General features: G+C 45.5%; 1 protein-coding gene across 4 annotated transcripts in view; it reads right to left on the minus strand.

The window, feature by feature from the left end:
• The window catches only part of LOC144107836 (uncharacterized), a 65,983-nt gene extending 38,918 nt beyond the window's left edge, over positions 1-27,065 (minus strand). The window contains exons 1-6 of one of the 4 annotated variants that reach the window (XM_077641049.1): positions 26,715-27,065; positions 20,668-20,875; positions 13,009-13,071; positions 9,016-9,076; positions 7,182-7,263; positions 4,839-5,001 (exon numbers count right to left, since the gene is read on the minus strand). In XM_077641049.1, the coding sequence (XP_077497175.1) occupies positions 4,839-5,001; positions 7,182-7,263; positions 9,016-9,076; positions 13,009-13,071; positions 20,668-20,874 (576 nt within the window). In that variant the 5' untranslated portion in view covers position 20,875; positions 26,715-27,065. Of the gene's footprint in view, positions 1-4,838; positions 5,002-7,181; positions 7,264-9,015; positions 9,077-13,008; positions 13,072-20,667; positions 20,884-26,254 lie in introns of all 4 variants that reach the window. The other 3 variants (XM_077641048.1, XM_077641046.1, XM_077641047.1) reach the window with 3 other exon arrangements.
• Positions 27,066-27,824: the final 759 nt, after the last annotated feature.

The raw sequence follows: 27,824 nt of genomic DNA on the forward strand, positions 1-27,824 counted from the left end.
TTCCAATGGCGGCCTGTCCGCAGGATTTAGTGAAATAATATTTTCTTCTATATTTCAATGTAGCTAGTACATTCTACAATAGACACCCAATACATCTGCCGTCACATGGGACACCAATTATTTTATGTGCCAGATCTGTTACGATGTGAAAAAAAAAAATAATTGGGAATGCACCCTACAGAACCACCCTAAGGCAGTGCAAGGGAAGTATGCTGCGTTAAACTTGAGGCCCTGGAAACGTTTGTGCAACTTCAGAACTACAGTAGATGAAAGATTTTTCAGATTCTGATACTTCGGACTAGAGGAATATTTTGAACTTCGTTAGGCGACAGCCATGTTCCTTAGAATGTGAACTTTTCAGCAACCAATATTTTGGACTCTGTGAAATCAAAAAGACTTTTTCACTCTAAAACAGATGCCAGCAAGAGCCTGTGGAGTCCGAAAGATTCATTTTTCGACCTAACATAAGTGCTCGGAAACAGCCGAATATTTGCGCTGTCACTAACTTGAACTGAAGTGGATTTACTTTGATGACTAACTTGAATGAGGTTGCTGATTTCTTTACCTTCCATTTGTCGCTCAAGTTATTGGCAAGATGTTGGATTCTTTCCTAGTGAGGTGGTTTGCAAAAAAGTTAGATGTCCACTGGGGATCAAATGCCATCTCTGCCCCTGGTAACGAGGGGGGTTATGGGGTCGGGGAATGGGGGCAATGGGAGGAGGTCACCTCTACTCAAATCTTCCCACAAGTTCCCTCTATCAGTCTTTGTGAGCATCACCAGAAAAATGAACTCCAGCAGTGGAGTGAGCTTTGCGATGTGCAAGTGTGGAACTGGCTCGTAGCATGATACGTGGGATGACCTGCGCCCACATCACATATTTTACTATCAGTGACATGATTTGTGATGTGGACATAATGAAAGCATGGCTTAGACTCAAGTACAGTCATCCACACACCTGTTAACAGCGCTTGAACGTTGCACCGGAGAGTACACCTGCATCATTAACAAGTGGCCTAGAGCTCGAAACATTGCCATGGATCATGTTTAGCTCCTAGTGTGTATAAAAGCTGTGCCAGACCAGCCAGGCAGCAGCGACTGTCAAAAATGCACAACAGAGCCTGCCATTGGAGCACTCTAGACAAGTGTGTGGATGACTGTACAAGCTAATACTGTCACTTGCATGCGTAACAAGGCAAATGATGAAATGGTGAAATTGGAAATTCTTAAAGTAGGTTGCTGTCAGTGAAGTGTTTTTGTTTTTAAGCTTACAAACTTTTGAGACAGTGCGATTATTTGCACCATTTCTGGAGTCCTGAAAAGTCCAGGAAATCGATCGGTGACTGTAATACTGGTACACAGGTCATCAATGAAACAAGTTTTTGTCACAAGAATTCTTTCCCGTGCATATCTTTCAAGAGAGCTGCAAGTAGGTCCAATGTTTAGAAGAATCCCCCAAGGTGGAGTAGATTTGTAAGAAAGGGGTAAATACTCATAAGCATCCGCCCAAGCACAGCCATACAGCTACAAAGGTTTCATTGCCTTTCCTTTGCAGCTTCGTGGCTACAGTTGGGTGATTGCTAATTAGTAATTACTCCCTTATTACAGATCAACAAACATTTAGTTATCTATCAAAACCAATCCCTGGATCAGCAACCTTCCTCCTGAACTCATTCTGCAGGCAATCAAGGCTATGCTCCACTCAACACAAACAGCACCATCCTCTGACATGAAGCATGCCTACTTTCAACTGATAGGTGTTTTTACCCTTTTCTGCCTTTAGAAGCGTTACCTGCTAGCTGTTGCATGCCAACTAAAGCTTTATTTTTGCATTACAGTAGATCCCCACTATAGTAAACTCTGTTATAGTAAAAAATTGGATATAGTAAAGTGAAGCTGCAGTCCCATTTCACCTCCCACAGAGTCTGTACATATTTTACTTCAGTTATAGTAAAGAGGGCCGCCGCGATGGCTGAGTGGTTATGGCGCTCGGCTGCTGGCCCAAAAGACGCGGGTTCGATCCCGGCCACGGAGGTCGAATTTTGATGGAGGCGAAATTCTAGAGGCCCATGTACTGTGCTATGTCAGTGCACGTTAAAGAACCCCAGGTGGTCGAAATTTCCGGAGCCCTTCACTACGGCATCCCTCGTAGCCTGAGTCGCTTTGGGACATTAAACCCTCATAAACCAAACCAGTTATAGTAAAGATTTTTTTTTCGAAGAAACGGCTATAGCAAAGAGCGTCTGACCATGGCGATGTACTGCCTGTGGATTGACGACATCGCGGCACGCGCGAAGTCTCGATCGCGAAGCAAATACCGAATGAGATCTTCGAGGTGGCTTCACCACCGAGTAGAAAGCCGCTAGAAGAATCCAACTTTTGGAAGACATTGATGCCGTGAGGCAAAGCGCGCGCCGCGCACAGAAAAAGTAAAGCCGCCTATGGACGCAGAAAGAAGCCGGCGCGGGTCGCTGAGAAAGGAAAGCCAGTTAAAGTGCTGTGAGGGGTAGAAACGGGATGAAAAGGGCGAGCGATCATAGCAGAGCAGCGCAAAGCATGGGGAAGCAGCGGCAAAAAGCAGAGGCACGGTGGGACTGCCTAGGTGGTTTTGCCATGCTCGACTTTGTCGCACACTTTTTTTAACTCCTGCCTCTTAAATGACGCTGATGCCACAGAAGGCGATGCCATCGTGATGTAAAACTTTGGTTTTCAGATGAAATCAAACTTGCTTTAATTTTGTAGCCACATTGCATTCGTGTAAATGCAGTACTTCCACAAGATGTGAAAAATGTCGAAAACATAATATCATGTGATAACCAATAATAAATATCACATAAAGGGATGGTAAGAGCACGATGTAAGGTATTTGTGAGTGCTTGTTTTATAAACCAACACTTCGCACTTAGTAAGCAGCCAGAGAGCATAGTTGAGCCTTGCCATCGCCAAAAAATGATACAGTAAAGATTTTTGCTGGTCCGAGCTACTTTACTATTAAGTGGTTCTACTGTACCAGTATGCTTAATCACCCATCCAAACTCTTTTTTCCAGCGCTCGCTTATCTCTAATGATTCCTGCAGTTCCTAGGCTGCCACAGAAACGATTCTGAGAAATGGAAAGTCCAATAGGACATCCTTTTCAACAGGCACAGAAGAGGATGCCATTATTGCTCTAAGCTGATTTGAAGAGAGAGTCTTGCTCATGCTGTTGCTCCCTTCAAATGGTTGGAGCGACTGTTGATTACCTTGTCTCCAGGCTTCTTTGTCATGCAGAATACATGCCATAATGTGCCCTCCTAATGCACAATACCTGTTCCCATGATAACCTTGTTTTGTGGTCCTATTTGCAACAGTGGTAACCTTTTCAATCTTATCTTGCTCAGAAAGGAAGTGGCTCGTCAGCTTGTGTGTGCATCCTCTCCATGCTCTCCCAAAATTTGGGCAAAGCGTCTCCTTCTGTTAAGACCACCTCAAGAAGAGCTGCTGTAGCCAGTACTCTTCCTAGGCCTGCTTTCCTAAACCAGTTCTCTACGGACTGCTTTGGTGAGGCGTTCCGCAATGCAGGAAGCATTTTGAAAGCTTAGAATAAGTCCACCACTGCAGCTAAAGGTCTCGAACAGGGGCTCTTAAACTGGGTTCTATGGAAACCCTCGGTTCCTTTGAGCACTTTTTAGGGTTCCCTGAGCACTTGAATCCATGCATGCCTCAACCAACCGATCTTACTCTTATCCACTTCATTTTGAGACTAACCAGACTGCAGTTGCTCCTAGCAAACAGCTGCACTCTATAGCCAATCATTACTCGTTGTATGTGAGCGGTTTTTGAGGAGCCACGCATCTTTGTGCTCCGTTTTACATGCATGTCAGGCAGGCAGGGATGAGAGCCAAGGCATGCAGGGTTCTACAGTACCTCTTGGAAGACAATGGGGTTCCCCGAGCTAAAGAAGTTTGAAAACTCTTTGTCTAGAGAGTGCTTGTCTTCAGCTGCTAGTGATAATGCCCTGCCTAGTCAAGCAGCTGGATCTGAGACGTCTAATATGGCGGTAGAAACTTAATCCCCACGCGAATCAGTTCTAGGTCCTCAACATGGTGCATGGAGCAGCTGTTTAGGACGAGACACATGTGGCGTCCAGCTTCCCTCATCTCCTATTTGAACACCAGTAAATGAACAACCACAGGCAGTCCGTCATCCAGGCTTTCTTGCTGTAAGCTTTCTTGCTGTTCCGACAGGACGGTTACAAGTGTGTAATGCGAACGTCTGAGCCTTAGCGGTCGTGTAGAGGAAATAATTTTTCAAAAACATGCTGAGCTGTTACTAGTTTCCCAACATTTCGTGGCGTGCTGCAAGTTCTCCAGGTGAGTCATCGCAGCTGCAGCTCTTGCCAAAACATAAACATGCCATGCTCGCACTTGCACTACAGCATCTCAGTGTGCCTCCAATGTCTGTGATGTGAACATTGCTGAGAATGATGCAAGAGTGTGGAATGAGATATGAGCTAATGCTCTAACAGGCAGACCACAGGAAAAAAGCATGCTAGCCAAAGCACTAGGATTGTCCGCACACGACCTGCTGCAAGCATGTATTTTCGCCTCTCCCTTTAATGAAGTTAGCCTCAGTACATTTTTATACTGCTTACTGAATGAACATGTGCGTCTTATGCGCTGATGCAACCTATGTACGATTTTTTTGCAAAGAAAGTACAGTTTGCTGGGGGGGGTTTATACACAGGTGCGACTTATAAACCGGAAAATACGGTAAGTGAATAATTACCAGTGCACAATCACACACACATGTGTAATATAATCCACTGCAAGTAGTGTTTTTAGCAAGTGAGAGAAACATACGACCAAGTGCTCTGTCTCTTCGCCCGCAAACATGATGTTCGTGTTGCAAGGGTGACCCTGGGTCGACGCACCACTGTCCATCACCTGCCACAGGCCCACCCGCAATTCTTCGCAGCCGGGCGGGCTGTTTTCGAACACGTTCACAGATGCGTGAACGGTCCTCCTGCGGGAATCAAGCAACAGAACCGCTTGGCCTTCAGTGCACAGGCAAACATTGCTCACTGGTGCCTAGCAGTGCATCCCAGCAGGATGCAGTTAAAACGTCAACGCCCATGGATGAGCAGTGCAATTCTGCCAATGCAATAAACAGAACCTGATGATTCATCATCCTACCCATGGATCAACCTACTAGATGACAGGGTTAACAAGTTTTGACGTGTTGTCTCCTGTGTGTGAAAGTGCATGTGTAGTGAGAGAACGCTCGGGCAGAGCACATTTTGTGGTGCCCTAAGGTGAGAGTACTGCCGGAACCCGTGCGCTTTTCCTCAATGCACTTGAGTGCCTGAACGGAGAGTTTATGCTTATCCAAAAAGTTATCTCATATTTGCTCCCCATTTAATTTCCTCCTTTAAACGTTAAGAGTGCCTGCATCAGGAGAGACAGAGGGTGGAAATTATGCGACATTCTGGAGCTTAGGGTGGTAACAGACATTTCCCCTTCAACCCAAATCCCTACAGCCGGCTCTCATCAGCAAAACTGCCAAGTGAATTGCGAAGTTGCGTTTCTTACTCTCTACCGTTTCACTGCATGCCGTAGTGAACCCAAGGACCTCAGTGACCACAGATGCGCAATCCTTTGTGATATTGCCGGGTCAATAATTAAAGTAGTGTATTTGCAAGTATACAACACATCTATGAACACAACGTGAGGGGGAAGTTTGCAACCTCGTAAAAAAGAAAAAAATACATTAAGTTATAAAGCAACCACCATTTTTTCAAGCCATCTACAAATGAAAGCCGAGAGCTCGGAAAAAAATTGAGGCAGCACACAGAAATATTGAAGTAACGGATATATTGATGTTATATGGGAGGCAACACTACGTAGATGTGTGCGCAATCATTGACCACAACAAAGCCTCTGATGCGTTAATGCACGCAGTCTTTTATGCAGCAGCGGTCACTGACGTCGCTGTACCACCACTGCTGTTTGTCTCACACTAGACAGGCGTGCGCCCGACCTTCCTTCCTTTCTATTCCCTAACCAACTCAAATATTTCAGTGCCTTCACTTTCTCAATGACTAGCATGCCACCTTTCGAAGTTCACTGCCACTTTTTCCTACAAGTCGCATGGTCCCAAGGTCACCGAAAATGTCTCCTAACAGCTGACGAGCCTGGCGCTCAAGGTTGTTGTAGCCATTTTGAGGAGCAGCGAGGAAAAAGGTTGACAATATTTTGTACCTTAGTTTCGAATATAACTGAAGACGAGTTATGCAACTGATGAAATGAGGAAAAAAGTTATATTCATGTAAATAAGGTGCAATGCCCTGTTCACTTCATCCCCACTGCATATTACACCCAGAGACCAATAAGTATCCTATTTAGACACTCAAACTGCACCCTTGCCAAGATAGTCATTATGTGTATCAGCAGCAAAGCCTCCTCCATATATACACTATCAATGTACTTCATTCTTTTTCCTTAACAAATGTAAGCTGACCTCCATTGTGAACAACATCCTAGCACGCTGTCCCAACACCTTGGAGTTGTAGACAGCTATCCCAAACTGCCACACAAGCCAAAAAAACATTGTCACCCCACATACTCCATTGCAATCCAAGGATCAGCCAAAAACACAGTCCTGATCCCTTGGAACCTCTTCCATGCTCTCTCCACAACTTCCTGGTACGACTCGAGGTGCCTTCCATTACATGCCCTGCTCCTCAAGAAAAATTGTGTCCCAGTATTGTACCCTCACTGTATATCTGAGAAAGCCGAGATGGTCAACTTCATTACTGGAACACGCGAGTGACATCAGACAGACACTGACAACAGTGTAAAACAGTGCACACATACACCAGTTAAGACAATACCAAGACGACATCAACCTGCCGCGGTACCTCCGTGTCTATGGTGCTTTCCCTGCTTAGCAGGTGGCTCCAGAAAGAATATTCATGCAACTCTTTAGCACTACTTTCAATTATTACTGTCAGCAAGCCACATTCAAAGCCTTCTACAAAGGGGCTTCTTTCTACATCTGTGAAGGAGATTACGAGCACTTTTTCTCACATAAGAAACACCTCAGCTTCCGCTCCAAAGTTGTGCATAACCATCTTGGAGACAAGTGCAACAAAGAACATTGCCATCATATCCAGTTTGGATAAGATGAGCAGCACCAGCACTCACTGGGTGTAGGAGGCCACGACAACGACCGTGGCATTCCAAGAGCGGCACTGCGGCTGGCTGCCCTGGCCATTTCCACCAAAGCCTGCAAAAGAAGGGCGTGACGATTTGCACAGAACTTTTGCAAGCGGTCAGAAAAGAAAACACCTTTAACATGCTCCTAACCGTGCTCTAAATATTCATGAAATCAAAGTACCAGCTACATTTAAAGACAGCTGCTATCTGAACAGGCATTCATGTTCTTTTTTTTTGCCATATGAAAGGCAAAAAGGTCCCATGCGTGTACAACCACTGGTGTGCAGTTGGCACGGAGCCAGGTCACCTCCTTGTTGACACAGAAGATTACACATGATCCAAAGACGGCCAATGAACCGTCTTTGTCGAATAAAACTTCACCATCTGTCACAGCGTGTCTCAAACGTGAACTCACTCAGCCATTTAAATGTGTCAGCAGAAACAAAAGTTGCTCCCAGTGAGCTCCTCTCTCTCTCATTGCTCTTGGTGACTGTTTCCTTGTGACCACTGCAAATGGCTGCAGGTATGAAAACCTTATATTAAGCTACTTCCCTTCATAAGCATTAAAGTGAATTTTTGAAAAAAAAAAATCGTCAGCAGTCAAGCTTGCTGCACCTCTGATAAAAGTTATCAATGAGAAATGGTCGCGAATATCTGATGGCATGCCGCATGCCAGACATCAGAGTGAGGTGGGCAAATAAAGTCAATGTCCAGAAGTGAAAGAGGAAAAAAATCACCCAATGTGCAGAGAGATTTTATTTCTCCTAGATATGGGAATGGGCAGTGTTCTAGACCACACCGTCCAAGCCACATTCAAAGCCTTCTACAAAGGGGCTTTTTTCTACATCTGTGAAGGAGATTACGAGCACTTTTTCTCACATAAGAAACACCTCAAATTCCCCTCCAAAGTTGAGCATGACTATCTTGGAGACAAGTGCAACAAAGAACGTTGCCATCGTCACTGTGAAACTCAGTGCGAAAGTTTCTGCACAAAACCGCTACAAACCGCATTCTTGCAATGCAGAAATTTCAAGAAAAGCATTGTGCAAATAAAACTTCCCGCCCTTTCCCGCCACAACCAATCACACTTCACCCACGAATCCAACCTTGGCCACACATAAGACCATTTGCTCTGCTCCCATGAGCTGCTTCTGCTTCAGCACCACCAGAGGAAGCAGTTGGCCTCATTTGAAGCACACGAAAAAAAAGACACGAAATTCCAAAAACACAGCAAGAACCAATCGAAATCTGATAGTTTCCAATTCCTGCTGTGCTTCAGAAGTTGCAGTTTGTTGTTTTGGACTGAGTACTCTTCATTGCTTCTTTTTAGCCGCTGCTATGAGTCACTGTTCCCCTAGCATAATACTTTGTACAGCATTCCGAGCCTGATTTTCTTCTCTGTTCTATATAGAACGATGCACTGCACATGTTCTGGCGTGAAAAATTCGGAACGATAAGAAATAACCAGCACTACAGACGTACCACTGCAGGCAGCATTTGAAAATCAGCCTACTGAACTATGTACTAAAATTGAGAGCACTGCATTCCCAAAACTACAGATAACACCTACGCCAACGAACAGCATACAGCATATCGGCACAGGCCCTACCATCTCTGAGGACTCATGACACCATGCCTACTGGTACTCACCGCCACACGTCTGGTTGCCAGAAGAAATAAAGAGGGGAGGGTGGGGGGGGGAAGGAAAGAGAAAGGCAACAATGCAAGTGATGAAAATCACACCAAGGATATCATCACCCACGTAGTCCGTTACAAGTGGCACATCTTGAAGCACAGGAGGCTTTCAACCTGCCGCACGTACCTGGCTCTGCCTTGATTTCAGCTGGCGACTGTGATGTGTAATTACCAGAGGGCGACACCACCTGGACAGGTGAGGAACAGGCAAGGAACTTTCAGTGCTCCGCAGCTTCATTCTTTTTTGAACAATTCTAGTTTTCATCGTCTTTCCAACTGCTCAAAAAGCTGAGGCAATGTTCAGTTTACTCACTCCTGGCTATATTTAGCAGCAAAGTGGAAGTAGTAGCTGTAAGCTGGGATATTTTATGGTATACCAGCAGTTAAAGTTGCCATATACTGCCACATATAAGCTAACTCCAATATAAGTTACCTCGAACTCACACCCCCCCCATCATGAAAGAAAAGTTTGCTCCCAACATAACTCGACTCTCCCACTGCACAGCCGCTAGCCAAAGGCGGAAGATGTATGTATGTCTATGGCGCATTCTTTGCAATATAGTTTCCCCCAGTATGGCATCACAGCGTGTGTGCAGCTCAAAGCAACATCTAGACTTGTAATGATGCAATTGCAGGGTGAGCACTTATCAAAGGAAATTAAACAATCCAGCTTCCTGCCTTCCATGCTTGCATATGGCCTGGATGACAAGCCTAGGCAAGCAGCAAACAAAACTGTAGACAGCCGTGGCTATAGTTTCAGATTCCGGTGTGACGCGTACTTCGAAGGCTACCAGGAGTTTCCTCTCGCACTATCTAACACTTAACTGGGAAAGCGAGCAGGGTAAACGGCACGTAGTCCTAATTTTTTTTTTACGGAACCATTTTGCATAAATATATAAACGTTTTTTTCCTCTTTTCTTTTCTTTTTCAAGCACGAAGCTTCTCGTTTCCTGCCGGCAACAGGCACCAACGCGGGGCGCATACTTTCCATGGCTTGGCCGAAACTACATCAGACACCATATGGACCTCCTTCACCCCGCGACGTCACGAAGATGCGGTGGCGCTGATGTTAGCAGCGACTTTCGCATGGTAGGCAAAACAGGTTCTGCTTGCCCGTGCCTACCGCAGCTGCCGCAGTTACCGGCGGCTGCTTCAAGCCTGTGCACTGCAGAAGCAGCATATATTGACCAGCTGCGTCACTGCTGGATCCGCGTAGTAGCATAAAAAATATTAAATTAGCCTCGATAGGTTTCTCGCGCATAAATGCCGCATTTGGAAACTGGCTAACAGGCATTGGGCCATGGTAGTAAAGCGCGAAGTCTGGGAGTCGATAGGCACTGCCACTCAATGCACTTAATGCATGCAAGTTACTGCGTTCATTCACCTGAACTTCAGGATAGTAGGCTGATAATTGCTCAAGGAAAAAAAAGACATGTAGCTGCACACGTACTTATCGCCTTGAGCCGGAATGCACGGGGCGCCGACAGGTTCACTCGCCCCCAAGGAATGCGTTTTTTTGTTAATAGCACACCATGTTTAAATGGCGCGTTTTGTGACATTTAATAGTTACTTGAAACTGTTTCTTGATATGACGACGTAATTATTTCATTCAAGTAGAAAGAAGTCTGGTAAGTTGTGTCAATCTTGCGCGTACCTTAAGTGTGCTAAACGCCATATGCTTTTTCATTGCATCATGCATGTGTCATGTTTCATGAGGTAATACATGATCGCGAAGCTTGTTTGGAAAGAAGCAGCCGCAGGCGTGCTACTAACAGACACGTGGCGAGATTGAGAGGGGACGCGGCATGAAAAGTGTTTTCGTTGTAACTAAACTTGGTGTAAATATGAAATTCCTACGCTAGTTTCAGTCATTCCTTTTATTTATAGCTATACCTGGCACAGTTCTGGGTAATTATAATTAACACCGTCGTCAAGTCCCCCCAAGCTAGGTCTCTAATTGAGTAGATAGTGCGCAGTTTTTTTTTTATGCCAGCATGTGCATAAAGCCCTGTTCTGTATGATGACGCGATTAGTTGTTTTTCTATATGATCAGTACTTATGCATGCATAGTTACATGAAAACGTTTCTTACAAAAAATAACTAACACAATACTGCACGTGTAGGGAAAAAAATCGAGAGATTTATTACGCTCCTCAACGTCTCAGGAATAGTTTGCGACAAATGGAATCATTTGATTTTCATGTGAATTACGAAGGTTGGTGATCCAGTCGCAGAAAATGTGAGAGGTCAGAAAACGAGCCTTAAAGTTTATTCCCTCGTTTTTGGCATCTTCGCTTTCGCTTTGGTCAAAGAAATGCGGCACTGAAATCAAAGTAATTACCTCACAATTTTTGACGACCACACTTCTAAAAAGTGTCATTTATAAATTTGTACTCAATATTTTGCTATAATTTTTCGTCACGAAACTAGACTTCAGGGCTAGGAAAGGAAATAATTCTAGAAATCAAAAATTTTCACCAAATCGACCAGCTTAACAAGAGGACAAGTCGGCCTGGCTGGTGCGTGGTCATGCGGCTAAAAACAGCGCTAAGCGAGACAGGAGATCGGGGACACGACGCTGTCCCCACTTTTCGCGCAGCGCGACACGTACATATGTCAGCAGACGATGAGCGCATGTCTGCTCCGGCGAAACAACGCCAGGACTTCCCCTAACTAGTGTCCCGAAGTAAAATCATTCCGGCTAGTGCAGAGTGGCAAAACTTGTTTTATTCAATGCCTAGCGCATAAATAAACGGCAGGAACGCTTTCTACATGTTTACTACTAACCATATATACAATACACAGTGGCAAACTATTTCTCTTTATAGGCCGCACATGGACAACGCGAGCTCGTGTACTTCGACAAATTACTAAGTTGGAAGCATCGACCATTGCTGTGATTCGCAGAAACTGGAAACGCGCCTACAGGCCCTGAAAACCCGCACACAACACATATCCGCGACGCCACTCCCCGACCTTTTGCCTACCACGAGCTCGCTAGCGACTGCAGCGCCACCTCGTTTGTTTACAAACATGCAGGAGGTCCATAGGTCAGCTCTGCATATAGGCCAGCCCCCCCACCCATTTTCGATGGTCCTTTATGCAAAAAAAGCCATCTTATATGTGACAATATATGGTAAAATGTGCCAAATGCAGTGTGTGGAAGAAGCCCTTAAGATAAATTTATATGACCTTCACAAAGCCATTACTTAACACATGAAAGCACCTTAAGTACATTTATAACAAGTCAACAGAGCCTTAAATGAGTGTTTCTTCTGCTTCTGCCTCTACACTTACTGGCCAAAGGTGCCAATAAGTGCAGTAGAACGACTTCTACACTAGTGACATCTGTGATGCCACACAGCAATGTGCTAATAGGCACAACATGCACAAGAGGCGGACGCAACAAACAAGCTAAGATTAACATTAATATATCACTACTACGACTACTATTACTACTGCTTGGTATGAAAGCACAGAGAGTGCTGAACATACTATGTTCATGCATTAGAGGCACAAAGTACTATACTATGTTCTGTACCCTACACCTGCACTATGCTTACACAACCCTACATTTAAAACCCTGCAACTGAAACTCAATGTGGTCTAGCTGTGCTTCTCCCATTAACAAATAATGCATGTAGATTCTTTTTAGCGCCACAAGCTACTCATTAAATGTCCCTAACACTTTCATATTTCCCTAATACTCTGACATTTAAAAGTGCAACCTAGACAAGGCCCGGCATAGGCATATTCCGAATTTCTCAGCAAAAAGTAGCTTCAGCTTTGTCCACCTAATTCCTCAAAACCTGCGGGCAGCCTCGGCACATTTTACATATTTAAAACATGCTACACAGGTCAGCTCTAGGAAGGTACAGTTTTGGTATAACATTAAACCACATGTTAACAAATCTTCAGACATAGTAATATTCTTCAAAGGAGCATGTATGTGACTAGGTGTGAAAAGCACAGCCGGGCCCGCAGTTGGTAATGCAATGTCAGTACTCAGGCTAGCCCAAAACGCTATCAGCCAGCTACCAGTTCGCGCACATCCTAGAAAAGAATTCCAGACCAGTAGGAAAAGAAGCCAACAAAATGAAAAACAAAGAAACCAGCTCACCACTGCACAGTACTTTCCAGGTGGAAGTTCGTTGACATTATAGCTGAACTGCTTGTTTTCAGCCTGCAATGCGTGTATGAGGCAACGGTTCGAGTACAGCATACCATAGATTCAAATTTCCACACTGCTGTCCCATACAGAGGGCATAGCTCATGTCACATCAAGGGTGCACACTTGGCAAATGCATTGGGACACTCTCAGTGCACGAGGACACCAGCAACGTGCCAGCTGCTGTCATTGAACTCCAGAAAGAAGGATGCCACTAGGCACTTTTACACAGCGCAGCAACTACTGGCCCACTTGCGGATTGAGTGGCAGTGTGGCCGTAGCCAGTCACATGATCACACCCTGTATATGCGTCACGCTACATTTGTCCTCTTCGAGTGGGGCACACGCTCAACCCTAACCATGTGACTGCACCAGCCCATAGCTCTTCCCCGAGATCCGGCGACTGCCCCATGCACACCAGACGTGACTCGTGCATCGCATAACTTTTTTTGTCATCGGGTAGGGCGTGCACTTCCTATAGGATGCCATCAAACACTTCGAAACGTCTATTAGATGCTCTGTGCATATCTGTGTAGTAGTTATAATCAGTTACAAGAAAAGGCTTGGCATCTGCCATGGACCGGATGGAGCATGGATGGTACCATGAAAGAAGAATTAAGAAAGGGCTGAAAGGAGCGCAATTATGACACTTGGTAACATGCAATTACAGCACAGTCGCAAAAATCTTGCAGGCCAATTACGGTAATTTCTCACCGTACACGAGCTGGCTGCCCAGAAGCGCAACACTGGCCCCTCGAAGATATAGCTGTGAAAGCTACTTCAATAGAGCAACTAGCATTAAAATACATAAATAAAAGAGAACCTATACTTCTTCATTTAATAGCAGAAATCACCCACAACAGCTGCTCTGTAATAACACACCAACAAGTATTGTAATCAGAGTGCAATTTTTTTGCAAGAAAGGATAGCACCTCTCAAATGGATACCTACAAACTAGCAAATACTTAAATTCTCCTGTTGTCCCACACACTGTCACAAGACTGCTCATGGCTCCTTAATGTAATTTTCACTGCTCCAGAACAGGAAGGAATTTAATTAATGCCTATTTGCCACCTACACCAACTCAGAAAACTCACAAAGTTAAAGGGCTGTGACTGGCTCCTTCATTTCACACTATATTTTACATCTATTAGAAAACTTGCCATCCGGTGTTGAAGGCAGTGACTCTTAGTTTTTCCCTGACAGGATTAGCTATTTAAAATGCAAATTTTTTAATGGATCTATAAAGAAACTCAATAAAATGGAAAAAAAAAAGATTTAGCAACAGCTCATTACTGCACAAGACTCTAACAAAAGGTCGGTACATTTCATGTGAAAATCACAGGCGCGTTTGCACATACTATTAAATTTGCAGAGTATCATTACTTGTGTCGGCAGAGTGACAGTCCGGACCAGATCCGCACAGGAATGCCAACGTGGCCTTTATTTGTGCTTGTCTTATACCAGCAAGGGGAAAGGACACACAAGTTCCGAGCATGCGCACAGCAGACATAGAACGCGAGCACACGTCACACTCGGCATACACAGAACGCCGGATCGCGTTGCGCTCGGCTTACATAGAACGCCGGGCCGCGTCGCACTTGGCTTACATGTATGATACATCTCCCTTTCTTTGAAATGACAAACCAGAAACCACTCATTTCACAACACTCTTCAGCCATGAAAAGAAATGTTTGTCCACACAGTTCAGATGGTCTCGAGTTCCATCACGGATCATGCACTAAGTTGTCGCCCTATCCGAAACTCTGAGGTGCTCTTCTTTCATGCTGGGATCTTCTCAGCACTGGTGTCGGTGTCGAGGCTTTAGTGGTTGCGCTTTGAGCACATGGTTGGACATGGCAGGGTGCCTCGTTCTCGCAACCGTCATCCGACATGTTGTCATCTCTAGCTGCTGAAATCACTAGTAATGCATCACTAGTAATGCATAACTAGTAATGCTGAAAGGCTCAGCGGTCACCCTGAGGTGTTGTCGGTTGTGTCGCAAAACACGGCCATCCTCGGTGGCAACCTGGTATGACCTGGGTTGAGTTCTTTAAGAACCCTGGCTTTTGGTGACCAACAGTCTCCTCGTACTCTAAGAACCTGGCCTTCTTGGCGCCGAGGAAGACGTCTTGGGTATCGGCACTGTTTATGCTTTTTTACCGACTTGCTTGGAACTTCATTGAAGTCTGGGAGCGGTGTTCGAAGCTGCCGCACCCGAAGTAACTCTCCAGGTGACTGGCCGTATTCTAGCGGACTGCTCCTATAAGTGAGCAATCCAAGCCAGAAATCATCATTTATTTTGGACGGCTTGTTAAAAATTCTCTTTACTATCTGGACGCCTTTCTCTGCGTGGCCATTTGAGCAAGGAAACCGTGGGCTGGATGTGATGTGTTTAAAATCATATTTCTTTGCGAACAAAGCAAGCTCATGACTCCCAAACTGTGGTCCATTGTCTGTGCAGACTTCAATGGGCAATCTGTACCTTGCAAACACTGCGATGAGTGTTCTCACAACTGTGACTGTTGTTGTGTCCCGTAAGAGTTCTACTTCTGGAAAGTTGCATGGCACATAAACGACACAAAGGTACGATTTTCCAGCCCACTGAAAAATATCTAGACCGACTCGGTACCATGCATGTTCCGGCACTACGCGATCCATGAGCGGCTCACTTTGTTGTCGATATGCGTACTTCTGAAAAACTGCGTATCTTTTAATGAGTGCTTCAATGTCCGCGTTAAGGCCAGGCCAAAACAGCAACTTACGCGCTCGAGATTTACATTCACTTACTCCAAGGTGGCCTTCGTGAATTCTTCAAAGTAGCTCCTGGTGCATGCTGGATGGTATTATGGCTTTGCATCACTTAAGCAACGCACCTCAGACGACAACTAGTTCACTTTCAAGGGGCTTTAGCGTTCCAAAGACAGGACGATTGCTTTTCAAGCAGTTGACGACTTGTCTCAAGTAGTCGTCCTTATTAGTTTCTTCTGCCAAATGCTTTAAAGTTGTTTCGCTGACAAGTGATGAAAGAACACTTACAGCATGAACTTCCACATCATTGTAGGTGTTGTTGCCGTCTGGGTTTTCGATGGATGCTCGAGACAGCATCTCAGTAAGAACCAAGCATTTTCCTGGAACAAATTGCCGCTTGTAGTGGTATCTGAGCAAACGAAGAAAAAACCACTGCAATCTGGGCGGCATCTCTTCAATTGGTTTCCCGGGATAGTGATTAGGGGTCGATGGTCTGTCTCTATGACAACACTGCGTCCGTACACAAAATGATGGAACTTTTCGCACCCAAAGACGACAGCCATAGCCTCTTTTTCTAGCTGCGTGTATCTTTGCTGCGCTTCGGTTAGGACGCACGAGGCATAAGCAATGTGTTTCTAACACCCTTCGTGACGTTGCCAAAGAGCGGCGCCTATTTCAATTTGAGAAGCATTGGATGTTATCTTCGTAATCCTTTTAGAATCGAAGATCGCCAGTACAGGACCTTTGCTCAGACTGTCGCAAAATCAATTTCCATTCTTTAGCGTGGTTTTCAGTCCGTTCATAGACGCGATCTTTCTTGATCAAGCCTCGAAGAAATCGTGTCCGGTCTGCAAGTGATGGTAAGAATTTCGCAAAATGGTTAACAACGCCGAGCATATGCTGCATTTCTTGCTTGTCAGCCGGCGGTGGCATACTCACCAACGAGTTTACCAGGTTGGGATTTGGGCGTATGCCGCCTTCTGCAATAACGTCGCCAAGAAAAAGAATCTTACGCACGCCAATGCTACATTTCTGTGCATTAAATGTTAGGCCAGCTTTCTGTGCTGCTTGCAGTAGTATTCGCAGCCATGCACAATTGTAGTTTACCGTCCTTTTTTCTTATAATCACCAGAGGGCACACCCAGTCCGTTGGCCGGTCTTGCTTGGCTATAATGCCGGCTTTGACCACGCGGTCAAATTCTTCACGCAGAGGCTCCAGCAAGGAAAGGGACACACGGAGGGCAGTCTGGACGACTGGCATAGCATCATCGCGAAGAACCATACGGTATGGTAGCTGAATACATCCAGTCCCAGGAAAAAGTTGTTGAAATTGTTGAAGCCCTTAATTGCTGCTGCTCATTCCCACGTCGTTTTCTGTGCGTGAGAACAGTTCAAGCATTTCGCTCGCTTGCAGCCCAAGTATGGCCTGTCGGTCCTTCTTCACGACGAAGAAATTGATCTCTGCCTCCTTGCTTTTGACAGTCACCTTGGCAGTCATGACGCTGAGGTGTTTGATGACGCCTCCGTTGTAAGCCCGTAGACCACAGTTGCTCATAGTCAAGGGTATCCACGGCTGTAGCTTCTTGTAGACGGAAAATGGCAGCAGGTTGGCTTGGGATCCTGTATCCACTCTGAAGGCTAGCGTGGTGTCCGCTACTTTCGCTCGGACTACCCAGCCACGGTCACGCGCTCTTCCAATGCTGTTGACACATACATCAAGAATGTCAAATTCCACTTCGCAGTCTTCGCTGATCCTGACTTCATTTACTTGCTTATTTGCATTGTAACGTGCAGCAAAATGATCCTGCCCTTGACCTGAAAATTTTTCCAAATGCAGAACAACTTTGCAGAACGTGCTTACGTCCACACCTGCTGCACTTGAACGCCTCAGGTTGCTCGTCACACTGCTCCAGCTGCTTTTTGACGGCGTCGATCTGTCTGTGCTCTCGAGACCAAATTTCGTTTTACGCGGCTGTCATTTCCGTAGCCCTGCAGATTTCTTCCACTTTAGCCAAGGTCAACTTGTTATCTTGCGGCAACTTGTGCCTCACTTTATCCTTATTTGATCCAAAAACTATTTGGTCATTGATGAATGACTCTGCCAGAGTGCCAAAGTTGCAGGAGCGAGACATCTTTCTATGTTCTCTGACAAACTGTTCTACTGGCTCACCGTGACCTTGGACGCATTGCCGAAACAGGTAGCGTTCATGCACTTCGCTCAGGTGCTCTGCGCAGCAGCTGTCGAACGTGGCGATGACAGTTGCATAACTTTCCCGGCTCTCGTCGTCACCAAAGGTGAAGTTGTTGTAAATTTCCAATGCGTCGTCGCCTGCTACAGTTAGCAGCAAAGCCCTCTTCGCAGCGTCCTGACGAGGCTTTCAGTAAGGCTCGGAAGCAACCAAGAAGAGTCCAAACTTTTGCTTCAAAAGTTGCCACTGCTTACAGATTTCATGCCGGTGAAATGGAGCAGCTCCGGCGGCTTCACAAGTTCCATGCTGTTTCTTTACCACGAACACTGCGGCAGTGACTTCAGAGCACTTCTGACATCATGTATCGTTAGTTGTGTCGGCAGAGTGACAGTCGGGACCAGTTCCGCACAAGAACGCCGACGTGGCGTTTATTCGTGCTCGTTTTATACCCGCAAGGGGAAGGGCACACAAGTTCCGAGCATGCGTGCCACAGACATAGAACGCGAGCACGCGTCGCACTTGGCTTACATAAACGATACATGCAGAAACTAGACATCCAGTCAGACACCCCCCTCCAACATACCAACTTAACAGGAAAGTTCCCCATAATAAACGCAACAAATTAACCCTAGCTCAGGAGATGTGCGGAATGTTAATCAGAATAACAAGAGGATGGACAAGAGCAAGCTGTTGCTAAACTCACGTAACATAACAGTTAGCCTAGCCTTCAGAGAACGCTTAAAGCCATGGCTCAGTTATGGCAGGACATGTTAGTGATCAAATCAAACCATCATGCTGCCGATGATTTCTTTTTTTTTTGTCCTGGCAGTGCCACTTGCATTGGTTTTCCTTTAGCTCTCACCATTAGGCCCAGGCTTTAAGAACTTCCTCCAAAGAGGCTGACTTCAGAATCAAGAGTGAGTTACAGCATGAAGTGCTTGAAGTGGAGATTGCCACTCAGCGTCAAGCAAGAAAACCTAACGATATGACATCCAATAGAAAAGCTCGTTATCCTCAACAAGCATCTAGTTCAGCATAGTTACTTCGAGCAGGGGGTTCTCAGACTGCGCTCTGGGGAACCGCTGGGTTCTTTGGTGTGCTTTTGGGTCGCCTAAGCACCTAAACCCAAGCATGCCTCTACTTGCATCTTTCATTTCACCCACTTTATTTTGAGAATAATCATACTGTAATTGCTTTACACCAGCCTCTTATGCTATATAAACAGTCATTAATAATTAAATAGAGACTTTTTTTTAGAGGCCGTATGCTGCATGCTCTTTCTTGCATGCATATAATAGGTAGAAAGGGACAGAAGCAAGAGACACAGGGAGGTAATCAGCACCTTTTAAAAGCTGTTGGTGTTTTTACGAGGGTGAGAAGGTTGAGAACACGAACTAGTACCTTCTTATATAGATGCTAATGTCAATTCTTTCCTAATCTCGTTGTCAGTAAAAATTGATTCTATGGCTCCTACTGACCACGTTCACGTTTGTTCGGCAGCAAAAGGCGGCTGAAAAAATTGGACTTGAAAGTTTTCCCGCCATTCTGTTCAAACTCGTGACGTTGACAGTGAAAATGACTCCGTAGTGCCTGCTTTAAAGTAAATGGCAATGTAGCCTGGCCTCAGAGATCCTGATACAAAAAATCTGCCATGATGCAACACAGTGCGCTCACAAAATCGGCTGGTGATGGTGACATCTGTATTTGATCTTTAGTGCGCTAGCATTTATAGTGGCCATTCCCCGCATTTAGTCGTTGGGCGTTTGTTTGTCTGAAGCCTGCTTCTGGCAGATGGCCCACCTGACATCAGGTTGTAGGCAACCTCCCCAAGTGTGTGTGCATGTGCATACACAGACACCTGGCACATTGTGATGAAATTACAAGGCCACGTGATCTAGGTGGCAAGTGAACCACCTGCACATATTCGCATTTGGCATAACTACTGCCATTTTCGCGCCCTTTCCAACTTACAAAAGCACTGTTCTCAGTGAAAGTCGCATCTTTTCCGTCAGAGTGCATTAATGTATCAATATGGGACAACTTAAATTTGTCTTTGGTGTCCTTTTAATGTGAATTCGTGGCTGCAGGAAACGCAGGCTTCCAAGTTACACAGTAAAGTCAAGTTTTGACTCTCCTGATTCTTGATACCCGTGCACAGTGAAGGCAGCTGTGCCTCACAGCTTTGATATTGCCAGTTGCATTGCCATTGATATTGCCAGTTGATATTGCCAGTTCAACAGGGTCAACGTATCAAACAGCACTGGTACGAGGTGGCCAAAATTCAGGTGTTTACGGACTGCTATGCCATTTGCGGTCAATAACGTAAACTGTGTTCAAGTTGCAAACTTCGAGATTTTTGATAAATGCGCAACTGCCTGGGAACAAAACGAGTGAAACACTTGCATTATCAAAAATTTATACATATAACAGTCTGAGAGCTAAATTAAGAGGTAAAAGAAGAAAAAAAAATGCTTTTCGGAAGACAATGATGACATACAGCAAAAGCTTTTATTGACCGCTTCCAGATGGCACCACCATCCGTAAGCTCCAGGAAAGTGGCTGCACTAGGAAGGTGGAGACCAACTACCACAGTATTACAGGGTAAATAAGTTTTTTCTTCTCTTCCTCTTCCAATAAGTATGACCTAAGAGCCCAGGTTCAAGTTACTCACTGTGACCTCGTAGTCCTGTAAAATGGCAACTGCTCCATGGCTGTCAGCACAAGTGGACGCCCGGGGATCCAGTTTCAGCAACCGCACAACCGAGCCGTCCGGCGCATCATCAACCTCGACAAAGAGGTGTTCGCGGTGGTGCTCAATCGTCACCTCCAAGGCCAAGCATAGTCTCAGCAGGAACGCCAGAACCACAGAACGCAGCATGCTGTCAAACTAAGAAGAAACGGTCGGGAGCTCACTGTGAGTGCAATTTTTCCAAACATACTCAGAAAACTGTACAGCAGCATATGACCTCTCAACATGAATAAATTGAGATGAATAAAACAATGCATGTCGCCTTATTTGCATTCAAAAACCAAAATTATCCCTTTTGCAAAGCACACTTTGCAATCCGATCAAATTCCAACAACATTTAGCGAGAATTGTGCTAAGTTGTTAAGCCCCTAAATGAATATGGCCCATTAGACTCCATCCATTGAGAATGTAATGCAAAAGCTGTAGAATAATTCCTCACTTTCCTGCTGGTCACCCTTCCATGCGCACTGCTCCTACTCCTGTTCAGCCATTGCTATATAACTCCACCATACTCTTCCCCCGTGTCTTCCACTTGTCTTTTTGCTTCATCAGAATAACCAGTCTTTGTGATTTGCCTCTGATCTAGTTCCCAAAGTGCACTGAATAAGTGCCGAAAGACTGATTCATCACAAGACAATCAAGCTACCTGACACCAAAATGGACGAAAAGATGGTGCGGCACTGATTCTTGGCGAGTATATGAGGATTAACACCTCGAAGGTGCATGTCCGCAATAGGAAATATGTCATGGTGAGCTCCAATTTCCTTCCAACTGAGTTTCTTTAAAATGTACAGGCACAAGAAAGTTTCTGCATTCTGTACCACATTCTGCACCATAGAAATGCAGTTGCTGAGGTCATATGGCGTGGATACGCAACCTCACCTTAAGTAAAAGTGGCGTCACAACCTCTGAGCAATCATCATGGGTCAATGATTCTTGGCCGATGCAAACGAGATGCTTCCCATCATCTGTTACCATGATGTGCCAAAGACTGGCTAAAAAGGAGTGCCATAATTTTCCTATACATTATTGCTGTGTTGCTAATGCATTCCCTATAGTACACCATATGAGACTGTCTTCAGTCTCTACTAATTCACCATGCCAGTACTGCAAAACCAGAGCACAGTGTTGTGTTCACACATGGCTCCCTTTGTGTGGTTAGCCCCATTATATGCAGCGAAAGGAACCACATAAGTGTGGAACCTTCAGCAAGTTGGTGATTCAATGCAAGAGTGATGACTGCACAAATAAACAATAAGCATGAAGTATGGAAGCACAAAGCATGGCACACAAAACACACCAGCATTACCATCATCAGGCTGACTACACCCACTGCAGGGCCAAGGATTCTCCCATGTCTCTCCAATTAACCCTGTTCTTTGACAGCTGCGCCCACCCTGCCTGCAAACTTCTCAATCTTATCCACCCACCTAACCTTCTGCCGCCACCTGCTACACTTGCCTTCTCTTGGAATCCAATCCATTATCCTCAAGGACCAGCGGTTATCTTGCCTTTGCATTGCATGCCCTTCCCAAGCCCAGTTCTTCCTCTTGATTTCAACTAGGATGTCATAAACCCGCATTTCTTCCCTCTCACCCACTCTGCCCGCTTTCTGTTACACCTATCATTGTTCTGTTACACCTATCATGTTACACCTATCATTTTTCTTTCGATGGCTCGCTTTGTTCCCCTTAACTTAAGCTGAACCCTTTTCGTTAGCCTCCACGTTTCCGCCCCGTAGGTGAGTACTGGTAAGATACAGCTGTTGTACACTTTTCTCTTGAGGGATATGGTTAAACTGCCATTCATGATCTGAGAGAACCTGCGATTTGTGATCAACTGCATTCTTATCCTTCTAGTTATTTCCCTTTCATGATCCGGATCAGCTGTACGTCACTACCTGTCCTAAGAAGACGTCTTTACCACTTACAGAACCTTGCTGCCAATTGTGAACTACTAAACTGTTGAACATTACTTTGGCTTTCTGCATGTCAATTTTTTAGAGCCATTATTCTGCTCTGCCTGTCTAACTCATTGATCATGTTCTTCATTTCACCTCCTGAGTGACTCAGCAAGGCAATGTCATCAGCAAATCGCTGATTATTCAGGTCCTCTTCATTAACTCTTATCCCCAACTGTTCCCAATTCAGGCCTCGGGATACCTCCTGTAAGCAGGCGGTGAATAGCATTGGTGAGATTGCGTCTCCTTGCCTGACGCTCTTCCTTATTGGAATTTTATTGCCGTCTTTATGGAAGACTATGGTAGCTGTGCAGTTGCTATATATATCTTCCAGTATTTTGGCATAAGGCTCTTCTACAGCCTGATTCCGCAATGCTTGTATGACTGCTGAGGTTTCCACCGAGTCAAATGCTTTCTTATAATCGATGAAGGATATACAGGGGTTGGTTATATTCTGCACATTTCTCTATCACCTGGTTGATAGTGTGAACATGATCTAGTGTGGAATATTCTTTACAAAAGCCTGCCTGATCGTTTGGTTGATTAAAGGGGCCCCGAAACACATTTTCAGTGCATTGTTTTGCCTGTTGGTTGCATAGAATGAGTTATAGTGATGTTATTAGCATCAGTCGTACCGCGTATAATGCAGTTTTTAATATTTTAATTAGCTTGCAAAAACAAATTCGTGGCGCTGATGGTGTCGCCAAACAATTGCGGTTTTTAACTGCAGATATGACATCACTTAGTGGGAGCTTGATGATTGGACAAAAAGTAAATATACTGCAAATTGTACTAATAACTTGAGATACGTTTTGTCAAGTTTTTGTGTTTTATATTACATTAACAAAACCAACTTGTTTGCCCTAGATGAAAAAACTGTAAAGCAAGTAAAGCAAAAATACACCACCAGAGGCTCTGGCTACTTTTTGCATCGAAGGACTTTGCGCCTCTCTGTAAACATCCTACGACCTAGCACTCAACACTTATGGCTACTCTCTATGTATCTGAGAGCGGCTTTGCGGAATCGATCCGATCGAGCCATTGCACTCTATAAGCGTTCGTTTCGGTCCCAAGGAAGGATGCGTTCGTTTCACTTTTAGCAGGGAGTGCGCATCGTTAGCTTGTAGAGGATCATCGGGCGGCGGTGCCAGATGGCGCCACGTTCCCGTCAACAGCGCGCTCTCCTTTCTCACCGTGACCAACCAACGCGCTAGGAACGACGGGCGATGGTGGGAGTAAGCAGTAGCGGTACGCGTTATGCTAAATGTGTCCGATATCTTGCGCAGGCTGTCACACCGTCGCATTATCTCACGCTCGAGTTCGGATCCATAAGCAATGGAACGTCACTGATCAGTGTTCCCTTCTGCGCCGTCGACGTGACGATGAAGCATCGCTGGGTCAGCTGGACATTGACAGGGTTGTTGTAACCATGCAAACGGTGCTGCCAGCCTTGGCATGAACGAACTACAGAGAACAGGCAACCATGGAGCACAAACTTCCGCCACATGCTCAGATAGGCTGTTTGGATTCGCCGCACTAAAGGTCGTCATTGGGAGAGTGAAATGAGAATGGGAAGCTGCGCGAAAATCGAGTTGAGGGCAGCATTTTGTTTGCTTGTATCTTGATATGTCTTCATTGAATAACTCCAGTTCCTATGCATCGATTCTCGTAATTCTTTTTGAGTCAGCAACTGTGTGACATAAAGAATCCATCTGAAATGTAACCGGCATCTGTTCAAGCGTTGTTTCGCAGCCCCTTTAAAGAGTAAGGTAGCCCTGGCTCTATTAGAGATTACCTTAGCAAATACTTTGTAGGTACTGTTGCAAAAAAGTACCAAAACTTCATAATTTGGTTCTCATATATAGTAAGGCCCAAGGCTAAACATTATGCGCAAGCCTCCCATAAGAGAGAATAAGTCATCAACGCAAAAGGAAACAACAAATCACCCTCAAAAGAACCGGCTCAAAGTTGCTACCCAGGGTACATATAGGCACGCAGTGTGTAGCACCCTCTAGCGTTATGCAATAAACATAGCTTCACTATCTCTCTCGGCATATGGCGATGAGATATGAGGACACTTCACTGAAGTGCGCATATTTCGCGATATCACGCCTGCTCTTGCCCATTGCCGAGGTCTCTTGAACAAAGAGTTTGGGTCATTGCCTGAACTCTACCATTTAGTGAAGCCTTGATCTTTGTTGCAACTTCGACAGCACTGGGGACATAATTAGTAGAGGCTGTCTGCATTTTCTTTAGGCTTCACACCTTTGAATCTGTGGACTGGCTGCTCCAAACAAGCAACGAAAACGTCTGGCAAAAGTTATGAAGATCCAGTATTCTCTCCTTAATGGTCCTACATTATAAAGTAAAAAGCTGACAAGTTTACTACCGATATTACTGCCTTTAGATGAATATAACGCGAGTTTTTCTCCTCAGTTCATCGGTATGAGAGTGCATCACGCGCAATGTATACATTCGGAACCAAGGTACAAACATAATGTGATTTTTAGAGTGAAAGCTCTACTTCACGACCAAAGATACAAAAGCCAGGTCATCACTGGACCCTTGGCCTTGACCTTTAATAAATAAATTAATAAATATTGCAGCGACTGGGATTCGAACCTGCGGCATCACAAACAGATCAGCTTTGCTGGCCACTGCACAAGAGCACTATGCTATCGCTGCAGACGGTCACACCTCATGTTAAACTGCAACACTCTCGCGCTGTGCATTGCACGTCGTCGTCTTTATCGACTTCCATCTGTGACACGAACAGATCAGATCAGCTTAACCATGATCAGAGCTTAACCTGAGTCTAATGTCGTCGCCACCTCAGGGTGAAATTAATGAGTTTATAGCTCAAAATGCACTTTTGCAACTTTAGTATTTTTTTTCTACTTCAATGTATGCAGTTTCATCCCCTATAACATTTATTATAGATACTAGACATCTAGAGAAACAAAACGGCTGTTTCCGAATTTCCGAGAGCAAGCTGATATTTAAAACAAAAAACGACAAAATGGTACATTTTCATACATTTCTTCAATTTTTTAAAAAAATTCTTATACTGGCTATAAAGGTGCATGCTCCGAATCCGAATTATATCGAAAGCCAGAATCTGTGTAAATGTCAATGAAAAAAAATGTGAAGTGTTTTCTACAAATCTGAATTTTTTATTAATTTTTGAGCAGTGCCTGGTTTCTCGCCTTCTCTAAATATTCAAACTGCCCTCACCTGAAGAATTTTTTTTTCAGCAAGAGTATTTCAGGCTTTCATTACGCACATTAGGATAAGTTTCCATGCTTTTTTTTTTTTGAACAAATTGGAGATGGTCGAGCGCAACGTCTGGCACGTTTGCCGTAGAAAAACCTACCGGCGCGGAGCTCGCCGTACGGTGAGCTCCGCGCCGGTGGAAAAAAATAAGGTTGTTCTCTCTCACACACGACTATCACGTGAACGCTTGCAAGTAATAAGAGACACAACACGACGCTCTTCCGTCAAGGTCACTAGCCGCGAAGCGTCGGCGGCTAGCCCGAGTCATGCACTTACCCGCTGTTAGGCAACTTTTCGCCGCCGCGCGCCCGGCCCAAGTGCTTCTGACACAGCAGCGGTTATCGTCTTCTCGAGCGCGCTGTCCGCTGAAAAGGACGAAACTCGACACGGGGGTGCCTCCCCACGGTTGCGAGTTGCCCCTATCGCTGTGAAACGGAAAGCGGCGCAAAATCGGACGAATAACATCGCCTCTGCCACTGATTGCTCTGGGTTTCGACTGGAGTTCCTCGTCGCTGCCACGATCTCTTCCTCCTGCTGCTCGGAGGCTTAATCTCGGGGCTGGCCCATGCTTCCAGTGCGTCGGTCCGCGCGCGTGATCAACAAGCGCGCAGCTCTCCGCTCCAGGCTCTTATCGCGCGAGCCAAACGCATTTCCTTTTAACTCTCGAATCGCATCGTCTAATGAAGCGAACAGCCGGGAAACGCCATTTGTTCAAAAAGCAGTACGATACTGTCACCTTATCTTCCGTGGCACGCTGTCCCACCAGCAAAACTTGTTCGATGTCGCAACGGCGGGTGCCAGCAGAGAGCCACCGTGCGCTCACGCACAAGTCCGGCGATCGACGGCTGAGCGCGACGCAGCTTGACGGCCTGTGTGCGAGTGCAGCTTTTCAAACGGCCCGGCACAGACGCGACGATCGCGCGACGACAATTATGAGCCCTGAAATAATCGATTACACATAGATACATCGATCAACAGGTGTCCGCATTACGGCGCGAACTTCTCCAGAACCGAAAGAACGGTCACGCTGTAAACATCCCGCACGCCCATGCGCGCACGCCCGAACGACACGAACTGCGCACACATGCTAGATAGATGCCATTACCGCTCTAGGTCATGATGTGGTGACGACCGCCCCCTTCACGTTTCCCCACTACAAAGTTCGCAGGCGCTAGTGCGGCGAAGTGCAGTACGTGCATTCGCGGCGCAAGATTGAACAACGAAAAGACAACAACAAAGAGTTCAAAAGCGAAACTACACGATCGAGGCACGGAACACCACTTAATAAGGGGGTTTCTTGTTTCACGACAATCTTCAGTAGCTGTCTCCCTGGACGGCACACGTACTCTTGCAACATCAGCAAAACTGCCGGAAGAATTAATGAACTGTGAAGGATGGCCGACGCTGTAGTTAACGGTTGTCACGGCTCGTTGCCTCGGCATCATTTTCTTTTGTGACACAGCGGGACACAAAGAGGCGAGGGAGGGAAGGGGGTGAAAGGCGCGGCTTTTAAACTTTCGAAAAGTCTCAAATCGTCGTGTAGGAAGCGATTGCGTGTAGGAATATTTAATTTATGGTGCAGTACGCGTCGTACGTGTATGTAGGCTATAGCCCAAAATAACATGCAGTGCGGACCACTTTTACTTCGAAACAAGGAGCATATAGAGGGTTGCGAACCTTAGCTGTTTTAATTACAGCGATGCTGTATACCTTAACCCTCCAAGGAAATTTTCGTGTCGTCGTCGTCGTCAGCAAAAAACGCCAGGCTAAAGAAAAACCCCAAAACAAGCATCAAAATTACATGATGGATGATAAGGCGTGTGTGAACAATGGCAACGCCGTCCGA

The sequence above is a fragment of the Amblyomma americanum genome, chromosome 10, assembly GCF_052857255.1.
Source record: "Amblyomma americanum isolate KBUSLIRL-KWMA chromosome 10, ASM5285725v1, whole genome shotgun sequence".
Classification (NCBI taxonomy): Eukaryota; Metazoa; Arthropoda; class Arachnida; order Ixodida; family Ixodidae; genus Amblyomma; species Amblyomma americanum.